The sequence below is a fragment of the Doryrhamphus excisus genome, chromosome 16 (genome assembly GCF_030265055.1).
Source record: "Doryrhamphus excisus isolate RoL2022-K1 chromosome 16, RoL_Dexc_1.0, whole genome shotgun sequence".
NCBI classification, from domain to species: domain Eukaryota; kingdom Metazoa; phylum Chordata; class Actinopteri; order Syngnathiformes; family Syngnathidae; genus Doryrhamphus; species Doryrhamphus excisus.
In genome coordinates this window covers 14,019,381-14,041,598 of record NC_080481.1, presented here as the reverse complement: position 1 = coordinate 14,041,598, position 22,218 = coordinate 14,019,381, and the positions used below count along the sequence as shown (strand labels likewise).

Sequence of the window (22,218 nt, the reverse complement as noted above, 5' to 3'; positions counted from 1 at the left end):
AGGCCTTCTGTGCTTGAAAGATAGCTGGAAATAACAAAATTACTGTAAACTAGATTTGATCAGTTATTTTTAGCCACAGCAACGTGGTGATGCTTATGGATGCACCTCTCTACTCCCCACATGAGTGTCTTGGCAGCCTGTGGAGTCCATTGATATGCAATATTTAACTTTGACAAATCGTGTAAGACAATGTGTCCACCAAGGACTGATTAATATCACTGTGTTTAACTAATTAATTAATAATGTTTTAATTAAAACACTGCCTGTGTTTGGTCCATTTTGATTTGGTCCGTTTAACAGATTAATCGACTAATCAAAACTACTACAGATTAATCAACTAGGAAAAAATATTGTTAATTTCAGCCAGGGGTGTCCCGATATTTTATTTTTTCCACTTCTGATCCACTTCCAATATCGCAGCGTCGCATACTGTGCGATATCGTTATCGATCAAATATCGAGAAAAACTGACCCATGGTATATAGTTTTATCGTCAATAGGTACAATGTAGCAAGGCCCGACACACAATGAAGCTAGTAAACCTGACAAGTGCCTGACAAGTCTTGCAGTCAGCTGCAGCGTCTTCTTCGGAACAAAGCCATACGGCTGACATAGCTCCTGCTTTTTTCTAAACACGCTAGCAACGCTTTGCTGTGATTATGTGGACATGCTGGATAGAAGTGCCGCTGTGGATTCTGAAATGGACTGCTTGTATCAGAGTACCAGCATCAGTGATCTTAGATGCAGACCAACATAGGAATGGAATGGAATGGCCTTTATTGTCATTATACAAGATGTACAACGAGATTGGAGAGCTTCTACTTTCAGTGCAGTAGTCAAGTTTAAAAAAAAAAAAGGATTTAGTAAAAAGTAAAAAAGACAATTTAACAAGATATATACACATAGTATTGCACAGGAGCATATGCAGGAGCAGACATATTGCAGATATATTAATTTTAGTGCAATGGTAAATGGGTCATAGTGCAAATAATGACTGGTGTATACAGATGAGTAAAGTCACATATGAGTGTATTGTATTGGGTTGTTAAATAAATAAATATGATTGAGGTAGTAACAGAGGCAGTGATGGAAATATTGCACATTTGCATTATGCTAATGCTAATTATGCTAATGACCGGGTACGTTGTATTATATAATATTTTTGCCGATATTGGACCGATATCTGCCCTGTGATTGGCTGGCGACCAGTCCAGTGTGTACCCCGCCTCTCGCCCAAAGACAGCTGGGATAGGCTCCAGCACCCACAGCGACCCTCGTGAGGAAAAAGCAGTAGAAAATGAATGAATGAATGGACCAATATCCAATTTCAATATTGGACTGGGACACCCGTGGTTGCAGCCTTATTCCACATGTTACCTTTTTCAAAATTGCTATGCTATTATTAATGGGGTTCTTTTTGTCACATACAATACATATATATGGTAATATGTTAAAAGAGAGAACCTTTATATCATCACAAAATTATTAATTGTTTGCTGTGTTTTTGTTATATATTACTAATAATAATGTCTGTTTTGAACAGTATCTGGAGGGGTCCCAATGTGAATTGTGTGGACAGCACTGGCTACACTCCCCTACACCATGCTGCCTTAAATGGACACAGGTAATAATCAATGCCATGTCTATTTACCCTCCACATTACCGCAAAATGTCCCCATGAGAATCTATAATGCTATTGATTAACAGTTTGCAAAGGCTGTGTGTATTTATTAGCATGCTTTATATGCTTCTTTCTCGAACCGGCAGTGAGGTGGTGGAATTGCTACTCCGAAACGAGGCCTTGACCAACATAGCCGACAACAAAGGCTGCTACCCTCTGCACCTTGCAGCGTGGAAAGGAGACGAGCGCATTGTTAGGCTGCTCATCCATCAAGGATCTTCGCACCCCAGACTCAACGAACAGGTGGGGCCTTGCATTTACATTGTTGAGTACGTTTGGTCTTGTGATTGAAAGAGGTTTTTTTTTTCAAGACCAAAAGGAACGGGAGCTACATCTTTTTAAGTTATAAACATTGCTCTTCTGCAAGTCACGCCGGCGATCAAACGGTCAAATATTACCTCAGCATTGCATGGTGATGCACGCAATGAATGTCCATAAGAATGTGACTTGTTTGCATTTAGCTCCCAGCATCATGACTCACTCTTTGACAATGTTCCTGATACTGTGCTACTTGGATGTGCTTTGACGCCCTGTTTTCGTGAGAAGCGCTTGTTTGCTCTAACCTTGTTAACAATATTTATTAAACCATGCGCCGCAGACAAACCTTTTTTTTTTTTTGGTTCTGCAGAAATGACCCATTCTGAGCTTTTTTATATTTTGAGTAACATTCTAACAAAAAAAATGATCATAAGGTAAATCTCTTTCTGGGTCATTTCTCCCAACCTAACCATGACATCTGATTGGTCCTTAACTCACTTATTGTGTTGTCATATTTATGATCATTCATGTATTCATTGCTTGTCTCAAACAAAACCATCAGCTTATCTTCTTTTCCTCCCTCCCAGAGCTCTGTAGACCATAAAGAGTTCAAACGCTGTGGGCCCTTTGACCCCTATATTAATGCCAAGGTGTGTACACCACGCTGCCACAATCTTTCCTTTTTTGGTGCTTCTTTGCTTTGCTGCTGTGTCGGCTTGCTGTGTGTTTTTTTTTTTTTCTAACAATACCAAATGTTGTCTGCATTGATGTGCACTACTAACTAGTTATAATACGTAAAACATTAAAAAAAAAGCATAATCATAATTATTTTATTGTGCAGCAATGTCTGTTCAACACTGTACACAAGTATGGAGATTTCCATCAATGTTATTATTAACTACTATGAAAGTAAAAACTTGCTACAATAATGGCCATATGTCAAGATATTATAGCTGTTACTTTGGTCCAATTAGGCAGCAAAGGATGGCCAATCATGTCTTACAGATAAAGAATGACATTTTATGACTTTGGGGCTCGCTCATGTACTAAGATACTGTATATAATATAAATATACTGTATTATCTCTGCATTCAAATGGTTGTTTGTCTATATGTACCCTGTGATTGGCTGGCGACCAGTCCAGGGTGTATCCCGCCTCTCGCCCAAAGACAGCTGGGATAGGCTCCAGCACCCGCCGCGACCCTCGTGAGGAAAAGCGGTAGAAAATTAATGAATACTGTATGATATCTGTATTCGAATGGTTGTTTGTCTATATGTGCCCTGTGATTGGCTGGCGACCAGTCCAGGGTGTACCCCGCCTCTCGCCCAAAGACAGCTGGGATAGGCTCCAGCACCCGCTGCGACCCTCATGAGGATAAGCAGTAGAAAATGAATGAATGAATGAATGAATGAATCTCTGTATTCGCACATTTGACGTTTTGTGCCATTGCGACAAAGTGCAGAGCCATCATCATGTCCCTTAGTCTTGTTAGTTTCATCATCATCATCATCATCAAACAAGGGATGCCCTACAACCGGCCTCCATATTTGAGTTCATCTGCTGACTCTGACAACACCTCCCCCATCCCTGTTCGAGCGGTGCAAACATGTCATCCACCCCATAATTGCGTTTTGAGCAAGCGTAGCTGGAAGCCCACCAAGGCCCTGTAGATAAAGCTGCACACTATTTTTGAACATGGTCAACTAATCCTCTTAGTGTTTGGAAGTGAAAGATGACTTCCTGTATAGCGCCACGTTGCAGTATATTGGAATTTTACCTCATTCATTTTTCTATTCAGTTAGTGTTTCTTTTGGGATGTGTTGACATTATGAATGATATCGTAACATAAACACACCGTGGTAGTTTGAAAAGGGGGGGCACTACTGCTTATATGGCTGAATAATTGATGGATTGTTATGAATAAATCAAAAAGGAAGATGCTCCAGCTCCAGCTCTGGCTGTGGTCGATGCCATCATGTGATCCAGTAGGCAGGGATGGAGAGCCATTTCATGATGAGGAGGATGGGTAGTTTTCAGTGTAGCCGTCTCTTCGCATCAACATCAAACAGAGATTTTCATGCCAATGCTCGTCTCTGTTTCGCGGCGAAATGGGCGGTTCGGCCCCACCTCTTACTTTGGCGCTCATGAGTTGTCATGGTAACACGGTCATGGTTTTTATTGGAATGACCAAGTGGAGACAGAGTCAGGTGTGGGACGGAGCTTTAAGGGGAGTCCGGGATTCTTCAGTAGTTTTCCCTCAGGGATTCAAAACAACATCTGGACTGGATCCAGTTGCCTGTCATCTATTTCCTGTCACCTTTGTGTGCGTCTGCTTTTTGTAGACTCGGTGCAGTGGTTCAGTGAATAGTAGTCGGATCGGGTCTGTACATTATACTATCTACATGTACGAGCGACAAGCTTGCATCTTGTCATAGTCCATCTTCTTCCATTTAAAGACAGGAAGTCCCACACACAGCACACATGCTTGTTCTGAATGCTGCAGCGTGGGCGGAGCTGATCGGTGGAGGGGATCAACGTTTTTGTCAATGTCGATAACGTAACTTTTCACTGATATCTTCCGATACCGATCTGTAACCGATCGATCGGAGCACCCCTACTTTTGACTTGTAGGCTTCTGTTTTTCGCTCGTGTCCGCCATGTTGTGTGTCTTTTTCGCCTGACGACTTTCCCGCCACTCTAGTATGTCAATCAAAGGTATTGATACTTCACGGGTGCATATCAATAATTGATTGAGAGATTAAATATTGTGTTATATCGCCATATGGAAATATTTTCACACTCCTACACCTGAGACACAAGCATCCAAATAAATCAAATGTATCATCATGACAGGGCGACATGCATTTTTTCATTAAAAAAAAAAAAAAAATCAACTACTGCATTTTGGGGATCGTAACTGCAAGCAATATCAATTTTTATCTTTGAGATAGTTTTAATTATGGCTGTTATTCTTTAGTAGGCTACACTTTACAGTATAGCCCTGGTCTGCCGGGTCTCATGCAAGCTTTGTGTCTCTATATAGGTCACTTGTCTAATACAATATATGTTTAGATGAATTCCTGTGACCCTGCCTCGCGTATCTGAAGATTAGAATGTAAAACTAAAGCACGGACTCTATCAGTGGTTACTGTGGTGCCCATTCCCCCATGCCAAGTGAATAACCCTCATAGAATTTCTGCAATTATACCGGGGGCTTACCTACCATCTGCAATTTGAAGAGTTATCTTTTATGTCAGTGGTATTTACAGGACATGTTCCATTTTTAAAACATGCACAATGAAAGGAAAACTAATCTTCCCTTTTTAAAATGGAGACAGTGTCCAGTGAAAACAGAATCAGAGTTTGTGGCAGGAAGTGTGCGAGACACTCATCTTGTCGCACCGCCGCAAGGCTTGTTTACTCAGGAATTCACGACAGCGTCCAAATAAAAATAAACGATCATTGCAGCCTGCTCACAAAATAAACATTCTCGGAACTCTTAAAACCTCGTCTCCTAGAGCCTAGCTTTTGTCTGATTGGTCAACCCAAACCGAAACCTGTCATACGTTAATCTCCTATTCTTACAGAGAAGAGCATTGATTGCGACTTCCGACAGATTATATGCCGGCATCAGTCATGCACACACACAGCCCCCTTCGGTCCACAAACAGGAACAGCTGCTCTTCCTCGTCCCTCCTCCTCGCCACCCGCCTCCACTACTACTGCCGCGGGGGGGACCAGGGTGATGTAACCTAGTTATGCCGCCAGCCAGCTCCTCACGTGACAGAGGTCACTCATCAGACCACGTTACCGTCACCGGGGCTGCAGGTTGTGAGAACCGCACAGCATCCTTTCTTTGGTGTCACATAATCTCTTTTCCTTGTAGAATCTGGAATAGAATAAAAAAAAAAAAAAAAAAAAACATAATGACCAGATGTTCCTTGACGGCGTTGATCAATAAGCAGCACAGATCTTAATCTCATCTTGTTTGACATGCACTGACGTCTAAATCAGGATGAGCTTTTAGGCTGTGGTTGTTCATAGCAATAAAAAAAGGGTTTCATGTAAACAACATGCTCTGTCCAGGAAGTAGGCTGATGCCAAATGAATTTAAATCTATTTCTCAGTGAGGCTTTGAGGCATTTGTGCCATTTGCATAATAACCTTGAAGATGCTCCATCTTGCTTGTTGCGATGTCCCTGTTGGGAAGATTGCTCGAGACAATACACATTTTATTCTTTTAATATTGCAATAGAAACTTTAATGGTGGTACGCAACATATCATAAAAGCTGTTTTTGTATGTGAATATCTTGTTTTGCCAAAAATACAAATATAATAAGCCTGATTTCATGGATTTGGTGTGGAATTATTAACAAAAGGAGCACAGAGGTCACAGTATCAACTCAGGTGTCTTTGTTTTACCTCTGTTGGGTTTCCTGTAAATATAATTGATGCACACATTTACATCATCATGAATGGTTTCGGTTTTTGATGCAAATATGTGCAAGAATAACCGTTATGACCACTGAGGCTACAAGTGAATCATGCTGATGTAATCTTCGTGTGTGTGTGTGTGTGTGTGTGTGTGTTTGCATGCTGAAGTCATCTACATCTGCAGAGTTTATCTCTCTAATAAGCAAATGCTTGACAGTGCGGCACAGATGAAAGTTGGCAAGATCCTCTTATGCGAGGTTCAGCCCTTTTTATTCTGCATGTGTTCGAGTGTTGTCACAAGAAGGCAAAAGAGGAGAGAGGCTCCTCTGTGGAATAACTAAAGTGTCTTTCCACCACAATTTGTGGTCTTATCTGCCACACCCATCTAGGCTTGTGACTGCAGCCAAAAGCCGAATTGACTTTATAGTGGTGGACAACATATGAAGCGTGGGCTTTTTTTTATAGTTATCATTAACAGTGCTGTACCTGAATGCAGCACAGTCTCCTTATGTCATAATATTTCTCTTGCCGTCCTCAGCAGCTCTGCAAAGTCTGCCACCTGCTGGTCCTGCAGTCCTCAGCACAGCTAGAGCTTTTCACCTTGATTACTATTGATTTTGTCGATGCATGCAGTCATTCAATCCAATAAGCGACACGTCGTGAGTTCATATTGTAATTGAGTGATTTTAATTGCTCTCCTCCCTTTTAAGCCATGAATGCACTGCAGATTAATGAAAAGATGCATACTTGAGGTCATATCTGTATGAGGATTAATTACTGTAGCATGAGATTAAACATTAATATAATGTGGGTATTGTTTGCTATTGGTGACTAGATGATGGAGATTTCTGTTGTAATGGTCCGGTTACATGGAGGTCGACAATAATCATTTCATACTTTTCGCCATTGTTGCAATACATTTTTTTTTACATATTATGGAGTTAATAAGGATGAAATGCTGTACACAAACTGAATTTATGTCCAAGCGGTTCATGCGTCTTGTAATTCCAGACCCGCCCGGGTGCTTCTGTCCGTCTTGTCATCACCATGTCTGCCCCCACGCCGTCATCCTCCTTTCTCACGCTTTGTACTTTGTGTTTTAATGGTGGTCGGTGCTCTCTATAGCTTTTTTTTGTTTGTCTATTAGTCTAACCCAGGGGTGGGCAAACTGCAGCCCGGGGGCCACATCCGGCCCGCCAAGTGTTTGAATACGGCCCGCCCAATCTTTCAAAAGTATTTAATTTAAACTTGTTGTTTGACATGGTCTGTTGTTTACAAAGTGCTCCTGAAAAAAGAGACACAAGCACATAATAATAATAAAGATTAAAATAATAATTATTATATTATTATTATAACTATTATGATTATTATATTTATTATATTAATGCTAATTATTATATTAATTATATATAATATTGTTATATTTGCATATTTTACATAATAATAATATAATAATTATTATTTTAATTTTATTTTAATTATTATAATATTTCATTATTTTTAAAACCCCCCCCCGGAAATTTTGTTATATCAATGCGGCCCGCGAGTCAAATAGTTTTCCCACCCCTGTTCTAACCTAATAGCAACTCATGCTAGTAAGAAGCTGTACTTCTCTCAAGCTAAACTAGCTTAATGTGCATCTGTGTTTTGGCTTCTAAACCTGCATGTATATATCCCCCCGCCCTCCAACAGAACAATGACAATGAGACGCCACTGCACTGCGCCGCTCAGTATGGGCATTCACAAGTGGTGCGACTACTGCTGGAGGAGCTGACGGACCCAACCATGAGAAATAACAAATTTGAGACGCCCCTGGATCTCGCTGCACTGTATGGCCGCCTAGAGGTGGTCAAGTTGCTTCTCAGTGCCCACCCCAATCTGCTCAGCTGCAACACCAAAAAGCACACACCGCTGCATCTGGCCTCCCGGAATGGACATCTGTCTGTCGTGGAGGTGCTGCTAGATGCTGGCATGGACATTAACTACGAGGTGTGTGTTTTGTTTTTATTTACGTTATTTGTGTTTTTACCACAGTGGTAAAAGCAAGGCACATAAATGCTGTGTATGGATTTTCCACTTTTTTACTACCCTTTTGTTACCCTTGTATTCTCATGTTAAACAATGCTAAAGTAAGTCATGGGACGTTAACCAGTAGCTCCTAACCACTTCTAGTAGTTCTCCAAAGGATTCATTCATTTATTATCAACTTCTATAATGACAAAATTAGAAAGTAAGGTTCGGCAGTAGTCCGAAGCACTTGCGAGTGTGACCAATCACAACAGAGTGGGCCTGCCCAGAGGTCATTGGTCGAATAAATGTAAACAGAGCTGGAATAGGTGCAGATTCTGGAAGATGCAGAAAGTTATTGTCCACAACTCAATACAAGGGGCCAATGAGCATAAGCAGAGTGGGCCTGCCCAGAGGTCATTGGTTGAATAAATGAAAACAGAGCTGGAATAGGTGCAGATTCTGGAAGATGCAGAAAGTTATTGTCTGTAGCTGCTTTATAGGAGTCCACAACTCAATACAAAGGACCAATGAGCATAACACTGTGGGCCTGCCGAGAGGTCATTGGTCGAATAAATGAAGACAGAGCTGGAATAGGTGCAGATTCTGGAAGATGCAGAAAGTTATTGTCTGTAGCTGCTTTATAGGAGTCCACAACTCAATACAAAGGGCCAATGAGCATAACAGTTCCCTTTCCATTGAACAAACGATGACAAACATGCTGACATTGCAGCATTTCCTGTGGCTAATGCGACTTCCCATTCAAGCTCTACAATTTCACGTTCACAAGCACTGTAAATTCCAAAAATACAGCTCAGTCATGCACCCCCAGATGTGGAAAGAGGCGCCCCGGGGCTCGGCCTCTACCAAAACGGTGCCATCCATCTGTCTGGAGATAGATTTTCTTTCCTTCTGCACAACTTCTCATCAAAACCGAGGCTTGTCTAGTGACTTCAGGCCCTGCAAACATGCTGGGTGCAATTAGCATGGTCCTGTGAGCTGAAAAATTAGCTGCTTGTACTCCTAAACTACATGAGTTGTTTACTAGATGCTCAACTGAATACAACCATAAGATGGTAGTAAGATGTTCATTAAAATGTACAGATCGAGATGAAGTATTGGAATGTACATAATGGCATACAAAAGGAAGGGCATGAAAACATTCATTAATATAATATAATATTTGACTAAAGCTTTCTGAATCACATTGTCGGCTGTAGTTATAGACATTAGCAATCTGTGTCTCTATTCCTCTCATCAATTCAATTGTGTTTTTGTTTTTAGACTGAGAAAGGCAGCGCACTCCACGAAGCAGCCCTGTTTGGGAAGATGGACGTCGTGCAGAAGCTTCTCAGCGCAGGTCAGATGTCAGAATCACTGCTTCAGATTGCTCCGAAAATTAATTAATTCTGAAAAAAAAAAAAATGAGAGCACAACAACCCCGTCCCTTTGCTGGCTCTCAGGTATCGATGTGAACATGTTGGATCAGAAGGGCCTGACAGCGCTGGATACCGTCAAAGACATGCCCTCTCAGAAGAGCAGGGACATAGCAGCGCTCATCCAAGGTTATAAGCGTTGCATACTTGCAAATGTTTGATTTAAGCCGCCGTGACTAAATCTTTGCCTGCTGCAGGTCTCGGAAAACCACCTGACATTGACCTCCCTCCTCCACCAATCCCTCCACCTCTGGAGAGTCCGACTCTGCGGAAAAAGGGTAAGATTGGCCAGCATTCTTTAATTAACAGTACACTACATTATGAGCTGTTTTTATAGGTGATCTGGAGAAAATCAGCCAGCTGATCTCAGGACTCGCCCCGGAGCCTGAGGAGGAGAGTCCTTATGAAGCTCTGTTTGAAGCTACCTCTTGCCATTCATTTGACAGCCTGACTAGTGGTAAATCCTCAGATAGGGACTCCGGAAGACCAGACAGCGAAGCGGGGAAGGTCAGTTGTTGTTGTTGTTGTTGTTGTTTCCCACCATATAGGTCAGAGGTAGGGAACCTATGGCTCGCGAGCCAGGTAGGGCTCTTTTGATGACTGTATCTGGCTCTCAAGCATTTCTTACCACAATAAAAAAATTATTTTTGCTAACATTTTAAAGTAAACATCACAGAAATGACTGTTAAAAATAATATTCAAAATTAACAACTTTCTTATGCATTTTAATCCATCCATCTATTTTCTACTGCAATACGGCTGACCATATCCATCTTTCTTGAAGATATTTTCCAGGTCAAACACCAAAACTCGATTATTACTGGGTAATGCGGTAGTCTACCTCGGTCATTGAGATGTCAACATGTAAATGTAGACTTTCCTCCTTTAGTCAAATAGTCACCTAGCTAAAGCTGCAGAACCAAGCCTTCTGGCAAAGATGGCCAAAAGAATGAAATATACTGAGTATGGTGCAAAATTATGCAGCAGCAGAAGTTGTATTAATGGCAGCTAGTATTTGATTTATTGTTGGACACTGCGCTGCTCACGAAAGTGTGCTGGCCACACCCCATTGGCGTGGGGTAGTGTGCCTGGTCTACATAATTGGAGCCCATTATATCTAAAACTGTTGGTCTTACATAAAAATGCACACATTTTATTGCATTCAATGTTTAAAAAAATTTATATGGCTCTCACAGATACACATTTTAAAATATCTGGCCTTCATGGCTCTCTTAGCCAAAAAGGTTCCCGACCCCTGATATAGGTGATGCTGGATGTTAAGTGTGATAATCCCATACTCCCACTAGAGGGAGACAGTGGTGCTATCTGTCTACAATGGTAGCAATCTTGCTCAATGTTGGCACCATGGACTGTATGTGTATCTTGTAGAAAGATCGTCTAGTACACTCATCACATGCTGCTCCTGGTCTCGAAGAAGAGGTGAGCTCAGAGGTAAGGCCATTTCAAATGGATTTTGTTGCATTTGTTCCACATAGATACCCAGTCTAATTTTTCTACCAATCAGTCTTCTTCAAAGCACCACTAATTATACCCCTCATTATTTTGTAATAACCATTTATGTATTGATTTCTTTGGTGTAACAATCTCTGTACAATGAGCCATCGCCTTCAGTGTTCTTTTATCCAAATTCAATAAAATTAAATTTAAATTCAAATAAAAATAAATAATGATAATAAATAATAAAATAGTTTGTCTATATGTGCCCTGTGATTGGCTGGCGACCAGTCCAGGGTGTACCCCGCCTCTCGCCCGAAGACAGCTGGGATAGGCTCCAGCACCCCTGCAACCCTCGTGAGAAAAAAGCGGTAGAAAATTAATGAATGAATGAAGTAATAAAATAATAAAATAATAATAAAACTAAAATAATAATAAAATAATAAATTCAATATTTTGAATTTATTTGTGCCCACACGCACAACCACAACAATTGTGCAATGACAATAAAGGAAGTCTATGTCTGTTCTTTAAATTCTTATTGAGACGCACAGAAATGAAACCAGAACAAGGAAAGTGAATATAACAAAAACTCTTTGCCTGTCATTTTGTTGTTGTTCAACTCTTCCGCCTTTTTCGTCATGTTCCTCATAGGCTCTATTCACCAATAGCAGTGTTGATGAGAGAGGAGAGCCTGCCGAGGAAGAGGAAGATCACACATATGAGTTGTTGCTGACTGCTCAAACCAAAGTCCTACCACCAAGCCAAGAAGGTAACAGAAAAAGGAATATACTGTATGAACAGAGACGCCAAAGCGTTTTGCTTCTCAAAACATGATGATCATGCAGACTGGTAAAATGGCAAGATAATTTGTATTTGCAGTATATGCTTACATGTTTTATGTTTTGACTCCTTAGATGGAAGTGCATGTATCCAGTCTTCCAACAGTGTCCTACCTCAGGTATTTATTATATATGTCTTACGTATACAATCCTGACCGAGTGTATACGTTGGGTTGCAAGAATTTCATTTCAAACATTCAGAGTCAGCAATTGATTACAAATAAGCTTTAAAATGAAGTATAAACATGAGGTATTAAAAGGTGGAAGAAGGTTTTATTCTCTGATGAGAAAAATGTAACTTTAACAGTCTTGATTATGCATGACAAGGAGATGTTTTACACATGGAAGCTTCAGGTTGTGCAGGGGTGTCAAACGGTGGATGGGTATGCGCAGATGTTGACTGAAAGCCCTCGTCTCTGTGGTAATGCCTTGTTTTTCCAACGGGGCAATGCTATAATTGACAATGCCCGGAAAATGGCCACCCCTGGCAAGTCTCCGGCCACCCCACTGGCCATCTCAATATTGCATGTATCAACTTATTGCCACCCTTATGTGATGATCGGTGCCTCAGCCACCCCAAAAATCCCTGACTCCGCCACTGACTGGCATCACCCGTACACAAAACAATTTTTCATGTGATCAGCAAGAATTCCCGAATCCCTTTTTTTAATTTATATATTTTATATATTCATTTATATCATAGGGGGTCTTATGGTCTTACACTTGTGATCAGTTGATGAACAGCCTGTTTCACTGGAATGTTTGTTTGCAATAAATTATTTCTTCGTTTTTGCATTTTGAAGCTCCACCTAGAACCTCCTTAACATCAAACAGTGCAAAATATAAATTCCTGCACTTTTTCAACTGGTATCCTTTCTTCATACAGTATGTATAGTTTGTGGCTCACCAGCTTAGTACATGTGTGTACAGGATGTAGTATGCCAGGCTATGTATGATATTTTTAATATCATACATAGTCCCAAGGAATTGTAGGCCTGATGATAGCACTGTGTTTATATGTACGGTATGTATGTATACATATGCATTACTGTGTACATTGTTTGCATGTATGCAATGACTTCCACATTGTGTCATGTGATATTGGCCAGATATCCTATAAAACTGTGTCTGAACTGGGCATTTACACATCACAGGGAGTGTTTGGGTGCCATCAATTGATTGGCAGGCTAGAATTACCTCACCGTTTCTCCTTCCTCTCTTCGACCATAGCGTCAAGTCAACACCCTAAATGATTCTGGACCACCAAGCTTGGCAAAAGATACACTTCACCCTTCCGGACAGGTGGGACAGCGGGCATCTGGAGGTAGGTGTGGACACCAGAGTCTTATTTACCTCCCCCAAGGAAGCTTTGTAACATCAAATTAGCTTGTTGTTGTTTATTCAGTGATTTTATATATGACAAATGTTTACACCTTTTGTCACCTTGAGTGTTCTTGTAATTTGGCGTGTGTGTATTAGAAATACATTATGATATTTTTACTGCGATTTACTTGGCTTACTTAACTATTTATGTCACAATGACCCAGTAGTTAATTCCTATTGTGTTTGGGGATTATTCATTCATTCATTTTCTACCACTTTTTTCCTCACAAGGGTGGGGTGGAGGGGGCTGGAGCCTATCCCAGTTGTCTTCGGGCGAGAGGCGGGGTACACCCTGGACTGGTGGCCAGCCAATCACAGGGCACATATAGACAAACAACCATTCACACTCACATTCATACCTATGGACAATTTGGAGTCGCCAATTAACCTAGCATGTTTTTGGAATGTGGGAGGAGAAAACACATGCATGCACGGGGAGAACATGCAAACTCCACGAGGGTGGAATCGAACCCTGGTCCTCCTAGCTGTGAGGTCTGCACGCTAACCACTTGTCCGCCATGCCGCCTGTTTGGGGATTATATACAATCAATTATTGAATATCAATTATTATTATATATAATTATATCATGTTATTAAACAATTTAATTGTGCCGGTGAATTTCTTTTGTAAAAAAAATTCTCTCAACTTTTCATGCATACTGTTTAAATCAAAAGTAGTATTAGTCACAATATTTAATTCTGCTCACCTTTTAATTGTCATTACTTATTATCCAACTAAGGACCAGACCTCAGGTCACTCAGCAAGGTGGGGGTCAGCCATATCTTGTCTCATCAGTCCCACAATGCAATATTGTCCCCAGCAGGAATGCAATGCAATGCTCTGTGTGGAGTTCACATAATTACATTGCGCTTAGTCCTTTTTAAATAGGTTGCATCATGCAGTCCATAATAAACATGGTTTCACAGTTAGACTGTGAATAAAGTGAAAGCAACTGGACATGTAATAATACAGTTTTGGTGCACTGCATCAGTTTTTTTTTTTTTTATCAAAACATGACATCATAAGTGAAACACGGCGCTTGCGGCGCCAAAGGAAACACTTCCACATCTGCGGTGACCTAATCTATATAAACCGCAATAATATTAGCTCATGCTCTGTAACGGAGTCTTGTGAATAGTTAGATTATGAACCTGGAGAGGGTTAACTTGGTGGGAGATTGTTGAAACCAGATCGATGTGCACAGAGGGCGTTCACACTGCTTCAAGTTTTGGCAGGGATAGTGATGTATGCGCAGGGTACACCCACTCACCTCTTTTTTATCATACCCAAACCCTTGCATACTTTAAGTTCAAGTGTTTAGCAGTACGCACACGAACAGACACACAAATATGCCTTTTGTGGGGCAGGGTTGTGTTTTTTTTTTTTTTGCTTTAATCTGAAGACATGCCTACTGTTTGAAGATGGTCTTTTGTTTTTTTTTTTTTCTGTGACCGCTGCCCCAGTTTCCCCTGTCACCAAACACCCTGACCCTATCACCCCGACGGAGACAGTCCATGCATCCGCTGTGCTCGCTCCCTCTCCATGTGGCACTGTGCTAATTACCCCGAGTCTAGCCCACTGAGGATGAGGCGATTCAAATTTCCATTCCTGAGCCGTCGTTTAGAGTCCAGAATTAGAAGTCAGAAAAACACATAGCCGCTGTCACACGGACACACAGACAACAGCCAAACACAGGAGTGCACAGTGGAACCACAGACTTTGGAGCCAAGCTAGTGTTTTGTTCCGAGCTGAATGGCGCATTTCATGGAGGGAAGGAGACTTTTGAGGGAGGAGAAGAAACTGTAATTGTTTTTAATTGCACTTCTTATGCCATCTCATTAAGGAGTTTTTTTTCTGCCGGAGAAGGCAGCTTATGTAAGTGAGTCTTCGGATTAGTTTTCTTTCTGGACTGTGTTTTTTATACGGTGTGTTTATAGAGCTTGGTGTCATTTTGGAGCGTTGTTTCTTGTGATATTGTGAGGAAAGTGTGATGAAGTCAAGTGACCTTTCCAATGGAGAACATAGCCTGTGACCGAATTGCAAACGTTCAGCACCAGCAGCTGGTCGTCAGATGGCTGCAAGCTGGGTGTGGAATCTTGACATTTTTCTAGCCAACTTTTCTCTCCCCCCTCCTCCTCCTCCTCCTCCTCCTCTCACCATCACTCCTGCTAGGAAACAATTACAAAACTGTTTCAGCGCCTGTGTGGGCGGTTTCTTATGAGCCATGCCCTGAGGATCTGACGCAGTCTTCCATCCACTTAACCAGCCTTCCCAAACAAACTCTCCCCTTCTAACGCTGACCTTGTATGTTTTTCCTCTCTCTAGATAACTCCAAGCTCATCCCAGATCAGGGTGCAGGTGTCCCGGAACAGTTCACCGGTCTTCTTCACGGATCTTCCCCCGTCTTTGACTGTCGCGAGGAGCCCTTCAGGGTTCCGGGTGTCCTGCCGCCCTGTCAGAGCCAGCCACAGCTGAGAGCCAAAGCGAAAGAGCAAGCGACTGCCGCGCCACCTACCCGTCCCAGTATGGCCGCCATCCTTACAGACTGCGATCCGAAAGCTATTTACGCCACTGTGAACAAGGAACCGAGGGACTTGGGGGCAATGTCTGCCGGTAGGATCCGCCCTCCCGGCGACCTGAAGCTGGCCCGCAGCCTCTCTAAGTCGGACTCGGATTTGCTCGTGTCGCCTCCTAACGAGGAAGACGGAGGACTAGGGAATCGAAGTGAATCAGTTTCCAACTGTAGCAGCGGGAAGAAAAGGCTGGAGAAATCGCCGTCGTTCACCTCAGAATGGGACGAGGTAAGTCAATGTGGCGTTCGATTAAATAAAGTTTTAAGTTTTACTTGACACTGTCGCACCTAACTCTAATATTGATAAAATTTGTGTGTTTTATTGCTTATTGGTAATGAACAACAAGTGAAATCAATAGGGTTCTTGCATTAAAGTTGGAGGAACATTTTCCTTTGTTGACTCCGACCAGTAGAAGATCAGTCAGAAATACTAATAAAAAAGCAGTCGTATTAAACTACCATGAAAGCATATTTTAAGGTCATGGCACTGAATTGTATAAAGCAGGAAAAAAAGAGAATGTAAAACATTCCTAGATTTTAGTACTTAGATTACGCAGTTCAATACACTTTTCTCACTGTGCTCTTTGTAAAACATCTTAATGTACAAAGCTTCCCTTGTTAAATCAGCTTGACTTAAGCCCAAACAAAAGTTGCAGCCACCAGGCGTTTAGACCATAATCACGGGATATTATTATAATAATGCAAATATTTCCTCAGTCTAACTTGGTTTAAAATTCATTTGTTCATGACATTTTTCTTTAGGGGTTGTTCACAGAGTGTCCTGTAATGTTCATTACTAAATTTCACAGTATGGCGATGCTCAGTCGGCAAAATGTTAGTAGTGCAAGAGGAGGAGATCAGACGGAAGAGGAGGAGGTGGGGGATAAATCCAAAGAGAAGCTAAGAAAATAAGACGACAGACGGAGATTTGAAAATTTAAGACTCATAGAGGAGGTGCACATCTTCCTTCCTTCAGCTCTGGTCTTTTTTTTTTTTCTTGCAAAGACTCCAAGCCTGCCTGCATGGGAGAAAAATCAGGCAATGCTAATCACGTAACATAACAGCCCTCATAAGACAATGTAGAACGTGCTATTCCCAACAAACAAATAAACTCAGTGACTAAGAGAAAAATAACGGCACATATTTTTTAGGGCTGTCAATTAAAAATATTTGATTGTGATTAATCCCATTTTGTCCAAAGTTAACTCAGAATTAATCATATTTAATCTCAGATCTATAATCGACAGGGTAAATATCTTTATGGAAAACGATTTGAAAAAATAAATAAATAATATACAACCAGCAAGCATATTTTTCTATTACTATTTTTTGTTATTATTAGCTCTGAAACTCACTCACAAAGGTTCAGCAAATACAAAATGCGAGCACAAACGTGACACAAACATTTTTTTTTTCATTACAGTATCAGCTCAAAATAATATTTGTTTATGGTTACTGGTTTTAAATTGTAAATGTGAGTAGAAAAGCTTATTTTGGAACATTATTTGGGAAAATAGTCATAAAATATTTAGTTAAAAGTGCAAACTCAATGTAATTGAATTTCTCTGGTAAAACACGGTCATCAAAACACATAGATATTAATAATTAAATTACATAATTATATAATTATAATTATTATAATATATTTAATATATTTATAACTTATTTATTTTTAATATATTTATAATAATATTATAATATCATATTTATAACATTATAATATTAATAATATAATATTATTTATATTGTATAATAATTATATTATATAATATATAGCATTATATGATTACAATACTGTAACTATTAGAAATCTCCCAATTTTTAATGTTCAAATGCGAGTGGCGCTTTGTCCTACTTTGTTTGATGGCCCTTGAACACACCATCTACATTCTCCCATGCACAGACAGATCTATTTTGGATGTATGGATGTATTTGGTTGTATTTTCCCCCTTTTTTTCTTAACCTCACATTGGCTCCCAAATGCTGACACCATGTGGGAATGCATAGAAGTAAGATTTGATGACTTTATCGAGTGCTAATGTGCATAATTGTGGTGCACAACATGTCTCACACCAAGCAGGGTGGTGACTCTGTACTCATTTTGTTCTTTTAATTCGAGTTGTTCCTGCCATCGTTTTACACAATACATAATGAATAGGATCAATGTGATCACTGTGTTGAAAATCTTTCCCTAGCTAGTTCAATGCTAATCATAGCACAGCACTCGACTTCTGCACATACTGTGTAGTTTGGTCTATTAACGGGGCACCGTTTTTTCCAAGCTTGCAGTGACTTCTCACACATTTAAACCGTTATCATAGTGACCACCTCCATCTTTGTCACTTTTGGACCAGCCTCCAAATAGCATGCCAACCAATGATGATGCTCATATATCATCATCCTTCTCTTTATGCTGTGTTCCTGCTCCAACAGACAGTCATATGTACCATTGTCCAAGGTCCCAAGTCATGCACACACTTCATATAGAACATCTTATTTTAATCTGGTTTGTTAAACAATTGCATTGTTCTTCACCTTATTTCCCCTCCTACAGCTGCACCCCTCCTTCACCAATTTTTGACTTTGGAGATATGCAATCGTGGAACGTGTGATTTTTAAGGCGAACAGATTTGACTTGCATGAGGTCTCGGTCTCTTGCATGAGGCCTATGCTTCTCAGGAGATCTGAATGCGAGTGTGCACTGGTGTGTAACGTGCATGCTAATGTGGCTTCGGATTGGTCCGCGGGATCAGACTGGAGATGACAATCTGGGGGGGGACACAATGTGAAGTGCACAGATGGGAGGAGAGAGGCTTGCAGACTGACGGAGAGGGGCCACTTTGTTTCAACTTTTACTTTTGAATTGGTACCCAGAAGACCTTATAGCCGATATGAAGCCTGCCTTTGTGAGTATCGATTCCCCCCCTAGAGGCTCGTTGTACCGTGTCCACCATGGTAGAAGTGAACAGGAATATAATTGATGCTTTCTAGCCTGATTGTACTGTAGTATTCATGTAAAACCTGAATATTTGATTGTATTTTTTTTTAATTTAAAGTAGAACTAGACCTTTTCTTTAAAGCATAAGCGTATTATTTCTTGGGAATAGTTAAAATATTTTTTCCCAACTAAAAATCGAGTGAATCTATTTTGGCTAATACTAGGAGATAATTTGTGCTAAGGGGGCGGCACGGCGGTTGAGTGGTTAGCGCGCAGACCTCACAGCTAGGAGACCAGGGTTCGATTCCACCCTCTGCCATCTCTGTGTGGAGTTTGCATGTTCTCCCCGTGCATGCGTGGGTTTTCTCCACATTCTAAAAACATGCTAGGTTAAAAATTCCAAAAACTCCAACTTGTCCATAGGTATGAATGTGAGTGTGAATGGTTGTTTGTCTATATGTGCCCTGTGATTGGCTGGCGACCAGTCCAGGTGTACCGAAGACAGCTGGGATAGGCTCCAGCAACCAGCGTTAGAAAATGAATGGGTAAAGGTGACTATAGGGGTGTTATTTTATGTCCAGAGGGCTCTAAGAATATTATAAACCAGATTCAGAAATTTTTGCTGATTGCGAACTATGAAAGTATTGCATTTTTGAATAAAGAATCCTGGTTTTCTTTTAGTGTAAAGGAAGCAATATGGCTGTAAAGAATTGAAAAAAAAGACTCGTCAGATTTATGTTATGTCTGTATTTGTATTTATATTTGTAAGGAGCAAAACCATCTTCCTTAGAAATGTCAAACTCTTGTAGTTGTTTGTATGACAACTCACTGATTGCCGAAGAGGCGATGTTTCCAAGTTCCGCAGGGGGGGGGGACCTTGTTTCTAAAACAAGGAGCAATGACATTGGACTATCATTGTACTAGTTGACGGGGACTGCTGACAGTGCTTTGTCCTGCTGTGCCATTGAGGTGACTGCATTCCACTGTGATGCATTTGTCTCCCACTTGACGTCATTTGGTAGTCCGCAGCATCCATCCGAGGTGTGCGTTCGTGCCAACTTCCCAGTCGGAGGCTTTTGTTGCCTCTATCTGCCTGAAAAGCTTCATCATCCTTTGTCGGTCGGTGCTGTGTTGTGTTGTATGAAATCTTCCGAGTCTATTAATGAACAATAAAGTAGCAGCCAAGTCATCCTAACAGCGGCAGTGCTGTCACAAGTTTGATGAATGAGCTCCCTTGCTTTTAATCTCACGCTGGCTCCCTCCGCTTGGTCAGTGACTTCTGACCCCTGCCTATTGTGTATGCTCCGTCGTAGTCGGCCTCTCCCACAATGCACCCCGTCCCCTTGTTTCAGGTCTCCGTCATGAACTGTATGTCCAATTTTTTAAAAATTGTTTACTCCATACACGAGGGGTGGTAAAACTGCCTTATCACACCTGAGCGTAGGCATGCATGAAAGGGGAGGCACAACCCAAAATGTGAATTCTCTCTCAGCAGACAGTGGCGCCATCTCCCAGCACAAACCCACCGGGCTCTAATTCCTATGACAGTGTAAGACACCCATCCTCCATATATTTAAATATCTTCTGGTCGTCTTGGGATTTGGTTCTGTCCTCTTCAGGGGCGTTTTGTTTTTTTTTTTTTTAGAGTTAGATTGGAGTTTGTGAACCCTTTTGAAAAACATAATCACCTTGATTATTCATTTTGTCCTCCAAGAAACTCAAGAGGCTTTTAAGCTGCTGAGTTTAACAGCAGCAAAAAAGGATTAATCCACATGCTCTTTTGGAACATATTAATCTGTATTTATTTATTTACTAAAAAAAATATATATAGTATTAATCAACTTCAAGTCAATTACCACTAGTATAACCGTTAGTATAGTATTTTTTTTGACAGCATGCATGATGCATTGTGTAGAGATGCATGAACATACTTCAAGGGCTTATGGTGGTCTGGGATTTCTTTTGTTGTTCTTATTAATAACCTCATTAATGTAACTAAGGACAACATGCATGACATTCACCTTTCTTTTCAGCAAATGACTGTTATGGTCTTTAGAAAAGTACTGTGACTTGCCAAAAAAAAACAATCTTGATGCTTTTATGTGCTATTTTATAGTTTGATGCAAAGGGGTGTCTTTTGTCATTTCTGGTAAAGCGGTGGAGGGGCTTGAGGAGTGATGGGTCCCACAGGTTGTAATCCCTCTCTTCTGTACTTGTGCCCTCAGATTGAGAAAATCATGACGCTGATTGGTGCTGGCATCGACTTTTCCAGAGATCAGCAATACGCTACTCCAGGTACAGTATGACCGTTTATGCTAATAGGGGAACATAACCAATTCTACTGGGCAGAATCTCACTGACAGTGAGTGTGCCCCTCAATTTTATTCCAGTAAATCCTCTCAAGGGACAATAGAGTTGTCCCATTCTACTTCATGCTTCGAATTTTGTTGTTTTGCACGTTTTCAAAAATGTATTATATATATGTAAAATGTATACATACTCCCATTTAAGCATTCATTCATTCATTCATTTCCTACCGCTTAGCCTCACGAGGGTCGCGGGGGGGGGGTCTTCAGGCGAGAGGCGGGGTACACCCTGAACTGGTCGCCAGCTAATTACAGCCTATTTAAGCAAATATTACATATTTTTTCAAGCATTCAAATGACTAAATGAACTAAAATGCAAATATAAGGCATTCAGAAGACGCATTCAGAAATGTTATAATATGACAGGGGTCTCAAACTCATCAACTGGGCCACATCAGGTTTTCAAAAAAAAAAAAACTTTTTTTTAAATTTTTCTACACAAAATAAGATGAAAAATAAATAAACAAATCAAGAATAAAGAAAATCAATCAATCAGTAATAAATAAATATAATAATAATAATAAAACAGCAAATAATAAAAACTTAAGAAACCACATATAGTTGGTGGGTAGACAAATTATTTTTTTCAGATTAAAATGAACAAAGCATTATTAGAGCCCTGTAGACATGACAAAACACGACTATAGTCACATTTATACTCTTTTTATTTACAACATATTGCGCAACTGCAGGGTCTTGAGACACATGCTAACTCGCAAACTAGAGAGCTAGCGACCTAAACGGTAGCCTTCAAGTTATTTCCTTTAAACTTAAATAGCCAAAAACTTACCACTTCCACACGGATAGGGAGGATAACTATTAACAGTTATTTAACCTTTAACAT

General features: G+C 40.6%; 1 protein-coding gene across 6 annotated transcripts in view; it reads left to right on the top strand.

The window, feature by feature from the left end:
* The window catches only part of LOC131104049 (ankyrin repeat and SAM domain-containing protein 1A), a 52,517-nt gene that overhangs the window by 18,095 nt on the left and 12,204 nt on the right, over positions 1–22,218 (top strand). For 3 of the 6 annotated variants that reach the window (XM_058050769.1, XM_058050767.1, XM_058050770.1), the window contains exons 2-16: positions 1,543–1,623; positions 1,767–1,923; positions 2,526–2,588; positions 8,067–8,363; positions 9,666–9,741; positions 9,845–9,946; positions 10,015–10,095; positions 10,155–10,324; positions 11,207–11,269; positions 11,927–12,044; positions 12,190–12,233; positions 13,345–13,438; positions 15,824–16,299; positions 20,501–20,557; positions 21,234–21,303. In XM_058050769.1, the coding sequence (XP_057906752.1) occupies positions 1,543–1,623; positions 1,767–1,923; positions 2,526–2,588; positions 8,067–8,363; positions 9,666–9,741; positions 9,845–9,946; positions 10,015–10,095; positions 10,155–10,324; positions 11,207–11,269; positions 11,927–12,044; positions 12,190–12,233; positions 13,345–13,438; positions 15,824–16,299; positions 20,501–20,557; positions 21,234–21,303 (1,949 nt within the window). The remainder of the gene's footprint in view (positions 1–1,542; positions 1,624–1,766; positions 1,924–2,525; positions 2,589–8,066; positions 8,364–9,665; positions 9,742–9,844; positions 9,947–10,014; positions 10,096–10,154; positions 10,325–11,206; positions 11,270–11,926; positions 12,045–12,189; positions 12,234–13,344; positions 13,439–15,823; positions 16,300–20,500; positions 20,558–21,233; positions 21,304–22,218) is intronic. The other 3 variants (XM_058050768.1, XM_058050772.1, XM_058050771.1) reach the window with 3 other exon arrangements.